This window comes from Lates calcarifer, linkage group LG1 (genome assembly GCF_001640805.2).
Source record: "Lates calcarifer isolate ASB-BC8 linkage group LG1, TLL_Latcal_v3, whole genome shotgun sequence".
NCBI lineage: Eukaryota > Metazoa > Chordata > Actinopteri > Centropomidae > Lates > Lates calcarifer.
Window position 1 is genome coordinate 12103597 of NC_066833.1, and position 21427 is coordinate 12125023.

The 21427-nt window shown below is 38.4% G+C and overlaps 1 protein-coding gene across 2 annotated transcripts in view; it reads right to left on the reverse strand.

Annotated features, from left to right (window-relative positions):
- The window catches only part of thsd7ba (thrombospondin, type I, domain containing 7Ba), a 147222-nt gene that overhangs the window by 105490 nt on the left and 20305 nt on the right, over nucleotides 1-21427 (reverse strand). The window contains exons 2-3 of one of the 2 annotated variants that reach the window (XM_018682007.1): nucleotides 9095-9435; nucleotides 5300-5476 (exon numbers count right to left, since the gene is read on the reverse strand). In XM_018682007.1, coding sequence (XP_018537523.1) covers nucleotides 5300-5459 — 160 coding nt within the window. In that variant the 5' untranslated portion in view covers nucleotides 5460-5476; nucleotides 9095-9435. Of the gene's footprint in view, nucleotides 1-5299; nucleotides 5571-9094; nucleotides 9436-21427 lie in introns of those variants that run through there. The other variant, XM_051070232.1, reaches the window with a different exon arrangement.

The following is a 21427-nucleotide window of genomic DNA, read 5'->3' on the forward strand; positions in this document are numbered from 1 at the left end:
CTGACTTAACATAAATATGTAAGTTGTATTAATTTCAAGTTAATTCAACTTAAAATTTCCACAGACCATTTCAGAACTTACTGTACAAAATGTAGTTAAATTAAATTAATGTGTTGATCTGTACAGCATTGTTTGAGAGGTAAAACTCTCCTTTTGTAACATGTAATAAAAATTTGATGTGTGTTTAATATATGTTATATATAATATATGTTAAGTCATTGTTATGACCATACTGTTACACTGTGACATGGTTACAGGGGGGAGAAGCCTTACATTGTCGTTGCATTAACACCTAACTTTAAGTTCTTTGTGTCTGATTCTTAAAGCTGAGAAAATATAAATGGAAAACAAATCTGTCTGTAAGGTTAGTCACTATGGCTGAACAGTTGTTGATTTAACTTAATACCTTAGGTTTACTGAACTTATATTTCTTACTTCCATCAAAATGTTATTCTGTACTATGTACAAACTTTCTGCAACATTCATTTACTTAAATTGGTTCCTTATTAATCTATCAGTTGTAGTAGTTGCAGGTCTGTTGCACATTTTACATTACATTTACTAAAATGTTCTTTGTCCTCCATTGATCTCTTTTGCTGGGCAAAAAAAGGTTGTAAATGTGCTTTATTTGTATGCGTGTGTGTCCTTGCCCACATTTGCCACAATTTTTCTTTTAGTGACTCATGAATTGTTCTGGTTTAATGGCCTGCTGTGACTGAAGCTTTGCTCAAAATGAGGTCTGCTTGCTATTTGGTTTTAAGTCCAATTGTTCCAAGTCAGAAGTAGTCCGCTGTTTGTGTGGGTGATGTTAAAGGTTAACTGTAATGCACACTGGTTCAGCTGTCCATTTTGTAAATTATGTTTCCATTAATACAAGTAATAGTACGGATTCTGACTTGTGTGATCTTGTTACTTGATTCAGTCAGCAGGATGTCAGGATGCCACTGAGATTCCTTGGTCAATCAGCTGAGTTTTAGGAGCTAACTTTTCATACGAATATGCAGTTTACCTGTATTTACAGATGTTTAAATACTGTTTAAAGACTGCCGACCAAATCACTGTTTTATAGCAGCAAATGTGTCAACATGTGACAACAAAAAACATAAACAGGCCTGTGACCAAAACTATATTACACAACCTGTTCAATCAACAACAAAATCACAGACAGGGTCTGAGGCAACAGAAAGTTTGTGTCTTGTGAATTCTGCTCCCCTTTCTGTTGGAAAAAGTTTTATTAAACCCATCCACATTACAATAGGAGACTGGCATTTTCAGACTAAATTTTGAGAGTATTTTTGAAAAGCAAAGTGTGAAAAATGCCTGCTCATTGTGCATGGCAAGCCAAAACAGAGAGGAAAATTATGTGTTTATAAATGTATGCTGGTTTATGTTGTGCACATGGCCTTTGTAGCACATTTCCATGACAAAGCTCAATGTAGGACAAGTATCGCTAGGACTGTGGTGCAGGGAGGTGAAAAGAAACATCACTCATAGCTGTATTAAGATCTTTACAATCCAGTGTCATACTAATAAAGAAATGTAAATATATAGTAGGATGGTTTGCAGATGAACCATATGTCTGTAAAATTCAGACTCAGCACACAGTAAACTGTGTAAACTTTACTGACTTAAAGTTTTGGACATCCTTAATCTCAATTCAGAATTCCTACAACCTACATAACCTACATAACTGAAAATTTTTTTACGGTGCCTGACGAAAATCTCTGGTAGGTCGAAACTGGAGTTAATAGTACAGTGTGCATGTTCTACACCCTGTTTGTCATAATAATTATTATAACAACATATATATTTGCTCCTAAGAAAAAGGAATTTGTTTCTTTGATTGTTCCTCCAGCACCACTTTCAGTCCAAGCTCTGACTCCCTTCATACAACAGCTCAATTGTACATGACATGCAGGGTTGATGTTGAAAGTAACAACTGACAGGGTGGTGTTTTTGCCTTTGCAACAGAGAAAAGAAGCATGAGGATAACTAGATATTCTGTAACTAACTGGTTGAAAAATGCATTTGCCTAATGTGATTTTTCCCTTTGTCATCATAAAGCAAAAAATAAATAAATAAAATAAAATAAAAAGTGCCTTGTAAATTATTCAGTGCCATCTGATTAAATGTGAAATCTTCATAGTCTTGATCCTCACACACTGTCTCCTTTGAGCTTATTTTTCAGAGACAACAGAAGCTCACTGCAGCAGTGATGCTTGATTTCAGCTTTGATGGTGCAACAGTGTGGTGACATTGCAAATAAATACACTCAGACCCTGAAATGAAATGTAAATGTTGCCTGACTGTATAACTGCACACATTAGTTCATTTTTTCTTACAGTCACAAGGCCTCGGGTTAGACCTGGTCCTGGGGCTTCAGCCCCGTAAGCTCTTTGAATAATCAGGCAGGAGCTGAGATCCCTCTCATTAAGGAAAACCTCTATTGATTTCTCAGTCTTTTGAAAATCATTCCCCCTCAGCTGATTCTTACAGTTGAAAGTTCCCACATAATTTAGATGAACAATAGACAGCTTAATTATTCAATCCTCCAAAGGACTCCAGGCAACAACACATAAAATAATATTTTTTATAGCCAGAAAAAAAAAAATATGAATGAAATAATGAGGAAATACATACTCACTAAACACATACAAATGTACTCCTGTAATCATACTTGCTGTATTCTCAATACTGTACACAGTTTCCATTGTATTGTTAAAATTATGTAGGAATATCACATTTTTCTCCATGGAATTAAAAATTCCCCACTTTCACGAACTAATTGGATCCTCTAGTTAAAAAAAGAAAATAAAAACTTAAACAGAGGTGTTTTTTAGAGGAAGGAAGCTTTGATGCACATAACAACTCCATCTGGGAGGAGCTCTCACTTGTATGTGAGGATGAAGCAGCTCTTCTCCTGTTTGTTGTATCAAGGTTGTAAAAACCATAAACAACTCCTGATAGGTGCATCCCAATGTTTTAAACATTTTACAGAAAAAAATATGTTCATCTCAAAGATGACAAATGAAAAACTGGAAGAGAAGATCTTACTTCTTCAGTAGTCTAAAGCTGACACTGGATGGGCACGGTGTCTTCCTGTCATGTTTAAATGCAGATGCTTCTGGAAGCCAAAATAAATCCAATTTAAACGCTCTGTTTTGGAGGATATCAGGATCCTGAAGCTAACAGGACAGTAAAGTATATGATCCCTTGAATTTCAAAGACAAAGTTTAAAAGGAAAAGGCTGCAGTATGCATGCAAGCTTTCACTTGCCCGCCATTGTATTCGAAAATCTATTTCTTCAACACACAAACTAGTTGTGCATATGCAATCATTACAGTTAAACTACTGTAATGAAATGAAAGAAAGTACACACAGATCAATACAAATCACTCTGTTCTGCACAATATAATACACACAGTACTTATTGCTACCTTCTATTTTTGAGCAAAAAGCCTTAGAACCACAGCTCTTCACAACTCATATTACCATCATCATCTGATGCAATGCTTTTCAATGTGCATGTGAGTTAATGGTAAATGTTGAACTGGCTGTTAAAAAGGGCAAGCATGGCTGTTTAAAAGGGATTGTCTTTGAACAGTCACTGTAAAGAGTTAAATAATAGTCCCATTAGCCGCAGTGTTTCAGTGCTCTGTTTTGTTCTCCAAGACGCTGATGAAGGTCAAGCTTAAATGACTCCAGCTCTCTGTTTGAGCCAGAGACTCCCAGCTTAGCCACAGCTCTGGGAACTGGCTCACACAAAAGATTTACCCCACAATGCTGTTGGCCTAGATAGACACACCAAACACACAATAGGGTGGCTGTGCATAATTTAGAGCACATCTTCCCAGTTGACAAGTCCAGAATTAAAAGGGAGCTTGTCAGCCAAATTTAGTTTTCAAATATATCATGTCTATAGAGGACATAGGGAAGTTAAATCAATATTTGCCAACATGAATGCAATAGTCAGATTTGTGACATAAAGCCTGGAGCTCCTGCATACACAACGAACGTGAGACAGATGTGTGGCCCTGAGAAGTGTTTGCTCATTTAAACCAAATTGTACCAAATATATCATTGTAACACACAACATGTTTTATTCTACAGTTGACTGTACTTGTGTTTAACTTGATATTCATTTCCAGCAACACATAAGCTATTTTAGCCCTGCAAGGTTGTCAAATCCTCACTCTTGGTGTCCTGGTTACATCCTTTTTGAGCACACGCTCTTTCAAGTGAAATTAATCAATCTCTTTATCACTTGGGCAGTGTCATTACCCAACCACAGAGTGAGAAATGAAAGTGCTAATCGCACAGCAAGTGGGGCTTTTGTGCAGGGAGGCCAAGTTTTCCTCCTCAAGCAGCCTTGGAAATGCATTTTCAATTGAATTTGTGAAGCGAGCGCAGGATGAATCGTGAGATTAACCTCAAATTCCCTTTATAGGGGAACATCAGAATTCAATACAGTTTTGCAGAGGTGATTCACTCACAAATGTAATATTTGTATAAAAATACTGCATGGATGCACATAAAGGTATTTTTGGCAACACTTGGAAAATCCATACTGTAGATTTAGACTCAGTATTCACAGAATAATATATGTGTACGTGCGGCATGTTGTTCAACCAAACCATGTCAACCAGTTAAGTGGGACCATAAATCCACTGCGGAACATACCACAACATGATTATTTACTGTGCAACAATGTCTCATTAACTGTGTCACGTTACCACAGCATACACATCATTACCGTAAAAATCCACACCCTGCTTGTCACCACCAGGCTGGGGATTGATAGTCCGTCAGAAAGAAAGTATTATTATGCTAACCACCCAGTCTTGCTGGTTTGATGGTGTCCAATAGCAGCCTGAGGTTCATGCTCCCAACAATGTGTGTCAGATGGAGGAGGATTATTTTCCTCACAAAAATAGGTGTTATAGTAGAAAATGAATCTAGTTGTACAGTATTTCTCCTATAATGAGAAGCTGAAATGACTGTATGTTGGAGTGAATGTGTGTGTGTGCTGCACACCCAGCTGTATGAACCTTAACAGGTTCAAAAGGGTCTGTTTTTGCGAAATCCTCATATTTGAAGTGAAAAAAATATAAATATATATATTTCACAGACTACTATTAAAGCAATCCTGAAAACAAAATGTAATTGTATATTTCAATGTAAGAAATTGTAACTGACAAAATGCTTTTGCACCAGAAATTAAGGATATTTGACCCAGAGATTGAGAATTTGAATAGTGAATAGCACATTTAAAGCAAAGAAGAAGAATGAATCATTTTACCTGCTTTCCATGAGAAACGATGATCCTTATGAAACACAATGTCTGACTGCACTGGAATGGAAAAGAGAGACAAGAGGAGGAAGAGGCTGAGGTAGTTCCCAGCTCGCCGTGTCCAAGCAATGACCCCAAAGTCATCTTTTAGAATCATAGTCCAGCCCATTGCTTCCTCTCTTACTCCTGTGGGAAGAACATGAAATTCATCAGTAACTCAGTAACCTAGAGACATGGGCTGCAGGAACCAGAGGGAGAGATTGTGTGTAGCTCTTAAAAAATAGGGAAAGACGAGAAGGTCTCAGACACTCAGAGGCTGCTGTGTAAAAAATGTCCCACTGAAAACTCCAGCCCAGAAACATGACATTCAGTGTCACCTCCCAAAGTGTATCATAATGTGTCACACATGAATAGTGTTTCATTATTTTTTGTCTCTAATCCAGCACACAAGTGTGACACCATTCCTGCTTCTTCTCCCACATAGACAAAAATAATTAGTCAGAGAGGCTTGAGAATCTCAGCCTCCCAAGGTAGATGTGGAAACATGTATTGAAGGAAAGGAAGACTTTAAGCTTGGAGTAATACAGGGTATTAGTACCTTTTTATTGCAGCTCATTTATTCCTATCTCCTGCTACTGTGATTCATGTCCTAGGAGTGTTAGGGATTAGTCCTGGATTCACTAGGCCTCTAATTGTGTTGCACCAACAGCAAAATTAATGAATATGGAATTGAATTTGTAACACCTGATGCTTTGAGAGACTGATGTTTAGTGTTCATGACTGCAGTGATTCATTTCCCAAAAAACAAATTTTGCTGCTCTGTAGCACTTGGGTATTGTTATTATTGGCTTATCATCCCACAGAGCACTCCCTGCAGTTTGTCATTCTGCAATCATGGAACTCAACACAAAAACACTTTTTTGATACACTGCAAAACTTGTAATTGTGACACATAATTTAGCATAAAATTAAATACACGAAACAAAGAGTGCATACAAGAGGGTGAAAAAATGAGTAAAGTTAAAATGTATTAAGCTTATGCAAGATGAGAGATGTTTTAATAGAGACCGACAAGTTGGTATCAGTTACCAACTAATCTAATTGTCTAGACATAGATGTGCTCTATGGTACAATTAGTATTTTTTCACCAAAAAGCAATATTATCTAACCTACTGAACTTTTAACTTTTAACCTACTGATCATGAACATCATTCATCTGCATTGTAATGTTAATAAAACCTATTTTTCATTTCATTTTTCTTTTAATGTTGTAGATCACTGCAGCACAGTGGGTTTACCACATCTTGTCTTGATAATTAAGTATAATATAATATCTGATGGTAGATTAACTACTGAGCAGGCATTTGAGATGTAAGATTATTTACACATGGGGAGTGCTGAATTAGTATTGCTTGATTTCTTTCAGGGAAATTAAATTTTGACTTTGCTGCTTTAGTTTTGTTTTGGTGAGGGCAAATGTTGTTTAATGAGAAAGCATTGTGAGGGTGGAGATGGCTTGGTGCCCAGAAGTAGGCTGCCAGATGCCCAGTTTTTGATGGACTGTCCAATTTTCATCTGGGTTTGATGTGTTATTCTATAGTCATAAGTGTTTTGGTTTCTTTTGTGCTGGAGGAGCTTTTAGACTCAGCACAAACACAAATTCAAGGCTTGGCATTTCAACATACAACTCTTGTTTGTATCTGTCCTCAGTACCAATCTGTAGAACAGGTTTCAAAGATGCTATAAAAACACAGGCACAGAACATCATTTTTAATCTGTCAACCCAAAGAATAACGATAGCATTAACTGTCCTCTCTCCATTTTAAAGAACTCGAATAGAATATATGCACTGCATTTTATCAAAGCTACTTTTGTTTCACATTTTTTGTTGGCCAGAAAATGTATTCTGTTTGGATGAATGAGCAGAGTAGCCTGCCACTTATGCAGCCATATGCCAATTAGACACCTCTGGCTGCTGATTACTAGCCAACCTCTCAGGCTGCACTGCTCTAGAAGCCATACCTGACTGCACCCAGATTACATCCTCCCTCTAGCCAGTCTAATTTGACTATTCATGGGACAAGCAGCATTCTCCATAGGCTGACAGAACATGTCACAACTGATTGGAAAACATGGTCTTGAACAGAAACAAGCAATGAAAACAAGCATGACCCTGAGGCATCCTAGTATTGTTTTTCAAAGACAGATATTTGAGATTTTCCTCGTGTTAAAATATGTTTGCAAAAAGTTAAATGACTGGTTGCTTCTCTTCCAGCAGTTTCAGTTTCGAGAGTTAGTGACAATTGCATTCATACAACTCAGACTTGGGCTCATCCATTCTGTGGCTGACAGAAGGAGGAGGAATACAGGCTATCCCAAAAAATCTTTAAAAAAAGCAAAGCTCTTAAGCTGCTAAATATCTGGGTCACAGGAATCATGCCAGCCTCTCGGTGGCCACAGAAAACCTGGCAAACTGCAGCGGGGCTCAGATGCTGCTGTGCATCCTATCAGATACTCCATGATCTGATGGAATGCAATCTGCTTCTCCGTCTCCTGTGGTCCTTGTTTGGGGCTTGCTCTTTGGTGTCAGCGAGTAAGGACCCTGCAGCTATCACAAGGGAACAGATGAGCAACACTCCACAGCCTTCCGTTTCACAGGTGGTCACAATAATTAATGTGTGATTAGATCTTTCCAAATGAATGGCAAAAGCTAATTTGGTGTGCCAAGGCTCTGAACAATCACCAAGTGATCTCCATCCTCTCTTTAAATAAGCCAAACCCCCAGTTTGGTCTGGAGAGGAAACAAAGGCATTTGATCCCGGCCCGTTAAACCAGAGATGCAGCCCTCTTCCCTGGATTTCCACGCAATTATGTAGCCAACCAGCTAAGTCTCTCTTCACATTCGCGGCTTAAATTCCTGCCCATATCCCTGTGCTCTTCTTTCTGTACTGCACCCAGTATATTCAGGTTACCACAGCTGCAAGTATTTTCTCCACGTTGTGGTGCATGTAATTGTTTTTGATTGGGTTTGGCAATGAAATCCATCCTCATCCAAACGAGCTGATTTTTGCAGATGTTTTCATTGGTAGGAATGACCATGACAACCATTGATAGAATCAGAAACGCAACACACAACACACTTTTTCTGTACCCCTTTGATTGCAGGCATGTGGGAGCAGCTACATTCATCTGTTTCTACACAGACTTATACAATGTACAACAAATGGGCACTGCTGATTCAAAATAACTGAAAGGAAATATGTGTGGACAGAACAGATCAACAGGATCAAGTAGTGTGCCTTATATGTAATGTAATGTAATAATTGAGGTATGGGTGGCAGATGGGAGTGTAGCAAGTTTGACTTTAACGCAGATTGCATCTCATTTCAGACCACCAATTAATATTGGTGTGCCATTACCATTACCCAAACCTTGTTTCAGCTACCTAACTGTAGCCATACCTTACCTCTAGTTTGCTTAAGAGCCCACAGTGACACAGGTGCCACCAACTCTAAATGTTGTCAAAAGTTCCTCATAATTGACTTTTAACTCATGAAGTCCCCAAGAAAATAAAAAAATATAAAAAAAATAAAACATTGTTTACATCTCATCTGTTTAGTCTGTTTTACATCCCCCATAATTGATAATTGATCATTTTTCTAAAAGGAGAAATGGGTCTGGGCTCTTATGGGTTAAGTAAAAAAGAAATGGCTAACTATCCTCATATTCAACTGCAACCCAAAGTGCAAGCACACTTGCAATATATTGTTCCTGTCACTGCTTGATTTGCAATGTACACTGTACCTGAGTAAGATGACTGCCAGTCATCCCTTTGGGTGATCTGGTTGGTGCAGTGGCAGATGCTTTTTGCTAGTTTTTTTTTCCACAGACGACAGGAGCAGGGCAGAGGAGGCCTCCAAAGACGTTAAGTCTGACAGGGACGGTAAATCAGCTGCGCCAGGCCTCCCGCCTGAAGCATCATGCAGTGGCTTAATCCTGTGTGAATCAATGTGTAGAGGGCTGGGACTGTGTCACACCTCCAGCAGCACTGACTGGTATTAACTCCCTGGCGCTGTCTCTGTCAAGTACCCACCCACTGATGTTCCTAGTGGGGTTAGCAAAGGAGTCAACTCGGGATACAGGGTCTGAGATGGGGGAAGACAAAAAGAGAGAGGGAAAAAAAAAGAGACACTGTTATAAACATCTGATACTGTTGCAGAGTAAAATCTGACTCTTTAAGCAGTGACATTCTCAAGATTATATTTCTTTCACATGATGCATCTTTGATTGCTATCTTGTTCTCTTGCAGCTCTTGCAAAGCTGTGCAAAAGCTACCGACAGCAAAAAGGAATGAATGACAATGTGTAGATGCTGGGAGGCTTCATAAAGATGCATGACCAGAGGCCAGCGTCCTTTCATTTTATACACTATCAGCACACATTGGTCCAGAGGTATGAGTTTGTTATAATTTATAATCCATTCATCTGTTCTGTCATATTCATTCTACTATTCATCTTAGGGGAACGATCTTAGAGAAAGTTTCTGTGCATATAAAAAAGGATTATCGTGTTTCCCAAATTTAGACTTGCTGCAGTAACAGAGGGGAAGGGGAATGTCACTTATGCATCGTATTAGCACAGCCTTGTTGTTGTTTGTGCATTTTTACATAAAACTGCAAGGCTTACAGTGATGATTTGTCATTGCCCATGACACATTCAGACAGTGATACCAAAGAGTGCAGTCCAAGAGTTGCAGCTTGGGGTTTTGCTCTCTTATGACATTCAATGATTACCTGTCAACCCTGCAGCCAAGACTCTTCTGAGAGCTCATCCGGAAAAAACTCTGATTCTATTAACACCTCCTTCCTTTGTCTCCCATCCACCCCTACCCCCTTCTGCAGTGGCCCCAGCTCTAGGCACCACACCTTCATTGACCTTCCAGGCCAGGCACCTGAAAACCCCAGATTCCAGTGACCCAGACCTTATTTCCCAAGGCTTAAAAGCCTTTAAGTACTCTGCCCTGCCATTTCAATGTGGCTTGAATGAGCTTGTATATGGGGCTGCACTTCTTCTCCTACTGCAGGCAACTAACTAAAAGCCAACAAATAGGATGAAAGAAAGGGGCTCCCGGTGGATGGAACAAAAATCAATCACAAACACGCAGTTTCAGGTAGGGACAAACAATTCATTTAATCTTTATTCAGTCTCAACTTTAGACTTCTATCACAATCAAAGTGTGTGTGGTGGCTTACTGTTTTCCCACCTCTACTGGATTTCCAGTATTTTTGATTTGATAATACAGTAATTGTTGTCTGCTTAAAAAACACAGACAGCTTTTAAGAAATCAAAATGGATTGGTTGTACAGAGACTTTCTAGGTGTCGTAGGGATGCTAAAAACTTAATCATAACGTGTCTTAACAGGTTGATGCATTTGTGCCATGCTAATGATGTGGCTTTAGGAATAGCAATGTCGGTCTGTTGGTTGATCAGTCTGCCACTTTGTTCCAGATTGGAATATCACCAAGAACTGTCTGCCAAGCTCTGCTGTGACAATAATTGCCTCCAACCTAATCCACCTCGTACCTCGCACCTTCCTTCAGGAGCTGGTTACCTTACCTGGCTTGTCACTATACTACAGTCCCAGAGCCAAAAGCCCTCTTGACAAGACTACAGAGCTTTTGGGCTATATCAGATGCATTGGTTTTCCTTAACATCCATCCAGAGAGTGCATTTAGCCATAAATCCTGTCTCTGTGGTATGTCACCATCGCATTGCATATGTACTATAGCTGCAACACCTTTCCCTTTCTTTTTAAATCTCTGCAAGTTTAAAAATTAAGAGATATCTGCAAGTTGGTACAAAACAATCTGGGACACCTTTAAATTGCCTCACAAATTTTTATGTTGAACAGATGCTAAAACGACAACCTGCACTACTCCTAACAAAAAATAAATAAATAAATAAATGATAGACAGTATAAACACTGCACCAATGTGAAAATGAATACTTCTTACCATGCTGCTTCCTGCATCACTCTGTGAGTTCGAGACCTAGATGTTTTGCTTAATATCAGTGAGGGACAATATAAAATGCTAATCTAAAACAATATTGTGGTAATCCTCTGCTCATGTGGGTGTATGTTGAACTTGATAATCTCTGGCACATAAACATCTGTTGCCTGTAGTTGCCTGTTCTCACAATTCATTATATATTTCAAGAAAAAAAAAAAAAAACTTAATCAGGTACTGAACTCTCACTCACATCACCTGAATGTGTCTTATAATAAAGTAATTTTCTTATTAACAGGCTTGGTAGCATTCATAGACTCCAGCTTTTCTCTATTTTATAAGCCAGTGTCTACCCCTGCACACCAGCAGACACACATTAAACTCAACTCATCACTGAAACAGCCCATATATTTTGCAATGCTTCCAGAAATAGGAAATCACTTTCCCAGAAAGTTAAGATGTTGTATGTGGCTGTATCTGAAAGAGAGACGTATCTCTACTCTGTCAGCACCTCAAACAGTCTGGCAGCCCAAGCAGCTGCTCCTGAAGCCAGGGTTGTGAACTCAATCAGCTGCATGTTTATCGTTGTGTTACCGGACATACTATGGCTCTTTCCGCCTGCCTCCATGTACTGTAGATGCAGTGGTATGGCTAGTTAAGCAAGCTGACAGGGTCATAGCAGTGATAATGGCAGGAGAGAATTTTAAGTCAGCAGTTCCAACCCAGCCTCACCACACAAAGATCAGCTAAATTATACCGCCCATCTACCCATGAGTATCTTTTTTTCTCTCAAAACTGGGGAATTGGGTTTGAATCTATTTAATCTCTCTATTGTGACACTTCCTTTTTTCAGTTTCTGAATGCTTATAAAAAATAGCTTTGGGTTGAATTGGAAATTGAGTCATTGAATTAGCCCGTCTGGTAGCCGGGTTTTTTAGAAGACTGCTGAATTACAGTGATTAATTACAAAGCAAATGTGATCAGACAGGGTAAATTTGAAAACAGCAAAAAAAAAAAAAAAAAAAAAAAAAAAAAAGTGGCATCAGGATGTTTAAATATAGACAAGCTGCAGAGAATCTTTTAATCAAATTAGTTACACCAAATACTATCACAGAGAGGAAATCTTTACCTCAGTGCACTTACATATATTTTTAATTTGAGTCATAATCTGCAAAGTACTTTATCATCACAATCACAGTATTTCTTGGTAACATTTGATGAATGGAAAAACCAAACCAGGTAAGGCTGAAGTCCACAGGTGTGCTAATATATAAGCTGGTGTAATATGTTGCCCAGACTTGTCTGATCGAGAATTAAAATCACTGCAATGTGTGATCGATTTCAACTCAACCTCATATGTTTATCAAAACAATCCCAAGTTAGTCAGAGGCACGCACCCTTTCGGTGCCTTTCGATGCATTTCAATGTTAAGAGACCCTGATGTAATGAAAATACCACAATGCATCAAAGCTGCTTTAGGCGTATAAAAGGTGTTTAATTTCATAGCTAGATATTTATGCTATTCATTTACCCGCTCACAGTTCCCTGTTCAAAGTGAATCGTTAGCCTTTAAAGAAAAATGATGTTAATTGATGTGATGCCTAAAACAAAGCTAAAGAGCATTGTGTTGTTTGCCAGATAATTCTCACTCCATTCTTTTTACACCATAAATAATTTATCAAAGACATGAAAAGGGATATCAGAGAATGTCAAATTAGCGCAGAACAATAGCAGAACAAAAGCTGCAAAATGATAAGACTTTTTCTATTTATTGGTGTGAACATGCTCAATAAGACTCAGCCAAGTCTCCAAGGGAAAAAAGGGAAACAGCCAAAGGTGAAAGAGCATCTCTCATCTTCCTTACACACACAGTTTTAATTGGTTATGTTTCAGGTAGTTCATCCTCAATAAAAATACAGTAAATACATCCCCTTGAGAAGCTGCGACAGCATCTGCAAAACAGAGCAAAAAAGGATTTGGAGCAGAAACAGACACCAAAAACAAATGTCTCTGCCTTCTGAAGCAGAGCTGGGAAATTATTCCACAAAAGACAGAATGAGAGGGATGAAGAGCTTGAAAGAGAAACAAACCGTTTCCAGATAATCGGATTTGTTTTGTATGGCTGTTCCACCTGGCCTCCCAGCCCCTACCTCCCCTTCATTAAAAAAAGCTTATAATTAACGCAGCACTGGCTGTAATCCTGGTCACTATGTCTCCCCTTTTCAATTGATAAGAGTGTCTCGTGGGACTGGGGTAAGCAGGTGAGCGTGTCTGAGTCTCGACTGCTGAGGATCCAGAGGGGATTGTCGCCCAGAGAGGGAGCCATCAGAGTGAGAGAGGTGGGGTGGCGTGACGGCGTCAGGATTAATTTTGAGGAGGCCTGGTTGCTGAGGCAGGCTGATAAGATGGGTCAGCAGTTCTAGAGACACCTGGACCCTGAAGCCACAAGTGTCCCTGCGGAAAATAACTGTTAATGTACTAAGAGCTGTGTGCATTTATCTGTGTGTGTGTGTATGTGTGGTGGGTGGGATAGAAGAGGAGTTGATACCTGCCTAGCCTACAGAAGATGACCAGAGATGGCTGAAACCTGCAAAAAGTCAATTATACTGAGGGGGAAAATGTGGAGAAGAGGGGAACCATGGGTGAAATTAAAAGCCTGGTTCTTGTGATAAGTGGTGATTATGTGAAGTCCACTGCTTTTTGAAAGTAGTGATCTAGGGTTGTCAAAAAAATGTCAAAATGTTCCAGCATGTTGGACAAAGAAGAGGTTATGTGTGTAAAAAAACAGAAATGTAATATTCAAGTGTGACACAAGGCTGTGTAGCTACTGTGGTTTTAAATCAACAAAATAATAACAATGAACAACAACCCATGACTGATATAATTTTCCATGAATACATTAGCCCACAATACATTGATCTATTCAGTGTCCAATTTGTGCTGCAGCCTGACAATAACAGATGTTAAAGAAAACTTCTGTATGACCAAATTTCCTTTATGCCAGTTCAAAGCAGGCTTTGCATAATAAATGTGTAAATTTTAGTCTTAAAAGCAGAATTGCACATTTTTAGATGAAGGTGCCGCCGAGACGTTGTTAAGATTTGAAAATAGAAAGTCTGTCAACAAAGCCGTAATAGGTCAACCAGCACAAGCCAGTGCACTGACAATCAGGAAATGCTAAAAACAAAGAAGAGCTTGAAAACACAAGGTATGATTTAATATTCAAACATTACTTTGCAGATTCCAAGACAAAGCTTTAGTTCGTGCATTAAGACACCTTTCTCTGAAATTTGAGTCATCAAAAACGTTATTATTATCTCTCCCTCTCTCACGGTTTTAAATGTCAGAACATTATGTTCACTTTGTTCACTGACCTTTCCAAACCCATCAACACTGCAAGCAGCACTAATAACCCAGACACGCACAACTATGTTTCTATCTCATACTGTGCTATCTACATATTTGAGACAATGAGCCAATTGCAATGTGATGAACCTTTGTGTTTATTAATGCGCTGGAAGCCAATACACATCTGTGATATTATCAATCCAAAGCTGTGGGGTGGAAGAGATGGTACCAGACATCAGGGATGCACATTTTTCATAAACGATGAAACAACTCTAAGACAACAGGCACAGACAGGTTCAAGCACACACACACACACACACACACACACAGAGATATACACACTTTTTTGACTTTTGAAGTCTCATCTGTAAAATGGGGAGAGTCTAAGCTCCACTGCGTCAGAGCTCAAAGTTCACATTTTGAGGGATGAAGGGAAACAAGTTGGCGCTTTGTGCACTGAGGAGGCACCAGTATTGTGTCGAGTGATAAGGGCTGAGGACAATAGAGAAAGACTGTCTGAGAGAGCGGATGCTGAGTCTGTAGCCATCTGGATTATCAGAGTGCAGCCATGGATGGAAAGGAGAGAGGAGACGACGACAAGAGGCTGGACCAGTGTCTGTTAATGGGAATTATGGTTCCATGTGGAGGAAAGGCACTCAAACGGGTGACTTCCTGTATTGATTGATGGGAGTTCCAAGGATTAAACCTTAACCTTGTATTGATCCAGTTCACTTTGCAAGCATGGATACAGGGGAAATGCACTGGTCTCAAGGCAGCTGTTACACCTCTCCTCGCTGGTTTTTTAAATGTTGCATAAAATGCTGCTTAAGGATCTACTTTGGTTAGACAGTCTCAAATAATGAGAATTCCTGGAGTAGCCTAGATGAATGAATTGTGGCACTATAGTAAACTATACCTGTCAGGTACTCCAGCAAAGAAAAAAATGGATTATTTACAATGTCTGACCCAGATCTGACAGGCACCCATGCGCACTGCAAATAAGGCAGCGCTGTTAGCTCACCAATAAAATAACTGGTGTCGCTCACAAGTGTTAGTGTTGCACACAAGGCTGATGAGCAGGAAATGGAGATGATAGAATGCAATTTGTCACTCAATCCATGAGTGTTTATGCAGAGCGTAGCGTGAAAGGGAGTAAGCACCTACTCATGTATGGAGTACACAGACAATGTTTTGGCAGCTGCAATTAGGTTCTTCACTGAGACTGAGAGCATGTGAAAGAAATTGTCTTCAGTGCTGCAGGCTTTAAAAGAATACACAATAATTTGTGAAGATTAGTCTGGGAATGATGGCAACGTAATGATGACAGGAGAGGGTGGCAGTCTCGAATTATGGCAACACATACATCAAATCATTCATGTGTCCCTGCTAGATGACTGGTTCCACTGTTCCATATCACACTTGAGCACACACTACAGCTAAATCTCATTTGCAAGAATAAGTAGACTGTGGTTTTGTTACTTCATGACTTACAAATAGCCCAATAGCCAGTTTTTGTGATTTGTACATGCGATGTATGATGTTTGTGACCTGTCCCTGATTTTACTGTATATGCAGCCTTACCCATCATTTACCCCCATTTATCTGGCAGTTACTTGATGCTCTGTTTAAATAAATGGCTCATTAAACTTTATCAGATATTGTCTACTAATTATTTAGAGTATTCCAAGTGTTGCAAACATGGTACGTTTCAAAAATGTGAGGAAAACTAAGGTGTACTCAAGTTTGACATTCAGTCATGATAATCCTCAAGAACTTGTCATCTGTTTTAGAAATATGCGTAAAAAAATACACGGTGCAAGTGGTTTCAGCGCTCTGTATTCATCTTAAACAGCCTTTTCTTTTGTGCTAAAAACTAGGTGATAGAGTATTTCTGTAATGTGAAGTCAAGTGGTTTGAAAAAAGATCTAGCTTAAGGAAAATAATGCCAAATAAATTGTTAACAAAATGTTAACTTAGTGGCTGGCTGAGACAATTATACAGTTCAAAGAACCTAGGAGAGTCCCTGTGCAAAATGAGGGCAGGAAAGAAAAACTGGCATTAGAAGTCACAAAATATGATATTTTTGAAAGGATAAGCATCAGAGTCAGGACCATGCTCACACTATGACAGAACCTACATTATAGAGTGAATTAGAGTGTTTTTTCCCATACTGAATTCACAATCAAAGTCCATTATCAAAATCAATACAAACAGTCCTATTTAGCGTTAACACCTTTGTGCTGACAGGTTGGTTTGCCATGGGATGGTACAGCTGTATTGCAGCTGAATGAGCAGCTTTCACATTGCAGTCATAATATAGACCATCCTTAGTTTCCTGCCTTTTTATATTTTACAGTGGTAAGAGAAATGCTAACAACATGAACTATGAAAAGGTCAGTTTTCTCACTTTGAGAATCACTGTTCACAGATCTATTTTGACACAACTTGAGGGGTGTTAACACTGAGTACTAGATCAAAGATGAACATGGGATGAAATTAGTTATACTCATCACAGGTTAACGGAAAGATTACACAATTTTATTATCTGTAATAAACATTAAAACAATATATTCTTCTCCGCAGCATAATAACCTGGTTAAAACGTACTGTGCTCCAGTAGCTAGTGTTTTTTTATTACAAATTCTTTTATGTTGTAGTATGGAGGCACTTGCAACAAGTATATATGCCTGTCATGAAAAATAAAGGACAACTTCACTCATCCTATTAGACATTACAATAGTGGCCCCAAGGGACAAAGACCATACAAGATAGAATGCACAAACATTAAGGGAAATTTGCTCTAAATATAGAAATGCTCCAAATACAAACACAAGTGCATAAAGAAAATACAGGTGTAAAGAACTCCATTCACTTGTGTGTTCACTCTTGTATGTGCTTTGTTATTAGTGGCCACCATAGATTACGATTTAGGAAAACCAATTCTGCTCCAAATAAGGCCAGTCATTTTTTTTCCTCTGTACTTCATGTTACAAAAATAGAACACATTGTGCTTGCTGTAGAGGCTTGTACAAAGCCACTAAGACACTGAAAGGTTTTCTTTCTTAACCATTTAATCCGCCACACTGCCAAGTCAGAGCATGAAAGATAGAAATAGAACTCCACAGAAAATCAAGCGTTTTCAGTGAGGAAACATGCAAAAAATGCACATTAATACAGTTATATTTGATACCATCCTGGAAGAAAGCAAAAAAGGAAACCGTTTTTATATTAGTAACTGGATTTTGATTGGAAATGCAACTTTAAAATGACCTTTCATCTAAATCTAATCTCACTTAATGAGGATGTCTGTATTGATTTAACATCATTGTGATGCTATAGGGACGGAAACCTATATCATCCTCTGGTAGCATTCATTATCCATACAAGAATTTTAATAATTGATAATGTATTAGTAACAGCTTAATCTTTACATAAGACACTCTGCATTTTTCTACAAAAGACGCAGCCTACCACTGAGCTGTATGATTGGATCACATCTCTAAATCAGGCAGAGGATTCATACCTCATTTGTTGCAGATTTGTCCCATAGATCTGATGCGTCTGCTATGATGTTTCTATTATAACCAAAGGATAAAAGGGATAGACATTTTTGACAAAATGGAAAATTTAAATGTATAATCTGTAATTACAGAAATGATCCTAGGTATTTTGATGGCAGGTTTGGAACACAACAGACAGCTTTCCAACACTATTATAATCAAGTAAGTGAGCTGAATATAAGAATAATCTCTTGCATCACACCTGTCAGAAATAAACTGAATGGTTTATAACATTTCAGTTAAATAAGTTTACTGATGATCACTTCAAAAAGGCTTCATACCACGACTTTAAGTCAGATAAAGGTGACACAGAGCTTTTAGCTGAGTTTCCATCTGGCAGTGATGTTAGTCTTTGTGATACAACTCCTTGTGGCAGAGAACCAGAAGGTCAATGTCATAACTTACAGGTTACTTCAGCTGACATGTATTTTGAACTGGGCTGTTGTCAAGCATCTCAGAATCTCTCTAAGAAGTCATGCTGAAATTTATAGTAGCACAGAAAATACTTCTCCCTTAGACTTGGAAATGACAACTACCTGGAGATGCACCAGCACAGCATGAGCTGGGACATGACTCTATACAACCATACAAAATCTTTGACTTTAAAAGTTTGACTCTGACCCCTCTGCACCCCACTACAACATAAATCTTTCACAGCTGCTGCTTTACAATACAACCAAAATTCAAAGACTTTTCCATAATGGTAACTGTTGTTGTATAGACAGACTCCTGATGCCAGTGGGACAAGACAGAATCAGTTACAGCTGGCCAAATTATGTCTTCAATAACTGTACCTTGTTCAATAGCATTGATTCTCTGACTCATAAAAATGACTCTCTGATCTCATGCCAATGATCCATGAAATCTTTCTAAAATCCTCAAACATGAGTGGAGCTTGGAGGATAATTCATGGTGCTTTAAGGTGTGAGCACCAAGATGAATGTCTGTGTTATTGCTGGAGTGGACTGTCTTCAGAGCTAAAACACCCAACGCTAAAAGCAAGCAAACACAAATGATAACCTCCAAATTACAGCGTATACACACACTTTTATGTAAATCTGTAGAAGTAAATTTGTGAAAACAAATGCTGACAGTTTACATAGCACTAGCATCACCAGGGGCAGTTTTGTCTCCTTGCCCCAAGATGGTTTGTGCTGTTATGGTGTTGAGTTGGGTAATATGGCCTACACACAATAGTGTAGTATGTTTAGGCTATATGCAATACATACATAGATATCTTGATATTTTTAAATCTTTACAAAAGCACTTCATAAATGCTCGATTTAAACCTTTGATACATAATCACACCAGCATAATGACTCTATTAGTCCTTGCAACATTGGTCTGCATTTTAACATTAGTAGATTCTATTGGAACAATTTTAATTTTGCATGAAAAATAGTGAAATCACAACCAAGTAAAAGTTAACAAAGCAGTAATTATCCCACCCATGCTATTACACACACAGGCTCCCAACACATCTGCACAGGTAAACAGACTTTTTTCTGCAGACAAAAGAATATTAGTGTTGTTCAGATAGAGTTTAGGTGTGTTTAATGTACAAGTATTACACATTCTTCTAAACAAGAATGAGAAGTTGAATCCGTCATTTAGCAGGCCGAGAATGCCAGAATCATTTGTTTGGAATTAGCTTGAGTAAAATATGTTGAGCCATCTGGAGAGATTTTTACTTTAACAAAATAATAGACTTATTTATTATCGTGGGATCTGCCCAGTTAGTTAATTAAGTGATATGACAAACAACAAAAATTGACTTGATGTGACTTTTTAAGTAAATTTAGTTTTTTAAGTACTGAAAACTTCCAGGACTTTAACACCAATTGTGCACTAGGCATGACAGTGTCTTTCAGTCCACCACTTTACTCTAGACTTATCTCAACAGCTACTGGATTGATTGCAATGGCATTTAGTTAATACATTTATCTTATTCACAGGATAAATTTTAACTGTGATTCCTCTGACTTTTCGTCTAGCGCCATCATGATGTCAAAAAACTAGTAACACGCTAAACTAAGGTAGTACACAAGGTAAACACTATGCCTACTAAACAGCAGCATGTTAGCATCATCACTGTGAGGATGTTCCGCCTCACACAACTTGATAAATCATCTATTCTATTATCAAAATTGTTGGTAACACTATCAGTTGCTTTGGCATTTTGCTTGATGTGGCTGAAGATGCTGACATGCAGACTTCCAGGCATTCTCTGTTTAGTAAAGGGTGGCATTTCAAATATTGAAATAACTTTGTGATACCGCTATCTTTGATGGCCATGGCAATATCTTGCAGGTAGCTGTTGTCTGTTTGACATCTTCTTTATGTGCCAGACGATTGATCCAGTGCTGTTTCTATTCTGAACCAATCCGCCACCTCCATCTTCTATTAGTGTTTTCCGAACTCAACAACACATTAAACTTCACTTCTTTAGCTTCCTCTAGGCTTTTCCACATATGTGCATCATGCACACTGACCTAGGAGAGTGGTCTATATGACATACAGTATATACAGTACGTAAGTGTCTGTGAGCGGGAGAGAGCCATAGGGTCAGTGAGGTGGAAATACCAAAGTGAGTCTGGTGCTGGCAGCTTAAAAAAAACACATATGAGATAATTTGCACTCAGTATTAAAGATACAGTCATTTACTACATCTGAGGTCGAACAAGTAACAATGCCTTGAGTATATTCAATATCTTGCCCATCCTGATTATGTTGCATGTAGCAGTTTGTCCTGGTTTCAACAATTTGTTAGTACAAGACAGACGGCCCTCTTATCATCCAAATTTCACTGCTGGGCATCGATAATAATGCTTGATAATGCTTGTCTTATCATATCTAGGTGTTTGGTGTATATTAAAGCATGGAAAGCTAATTATTTCATTTTACTGTGACTTGCACTGTATGCCACTATTTCACATTGCCAATTATGTAGTTGGGTAAACATGCTATCAGGGTTACAGTTTAATTTGACACAACATTAATTTACAGTAAATCTGACAAAAACTGAAATTTGATGAATGTACATGAATTCAAATGATTACACAAGGAACTTAGGTAATTCAAAAATAAAAGATTGCCATTCAAATTCTATGGAGACAATAAAAAAATTTACACAATAAATAGAGCACTCCACATGCTAATGTCACATATTGACTGTGGAAGTTAAAAATGGAGGAGATGGGTAAAAGTAAAAAATTAGTCTC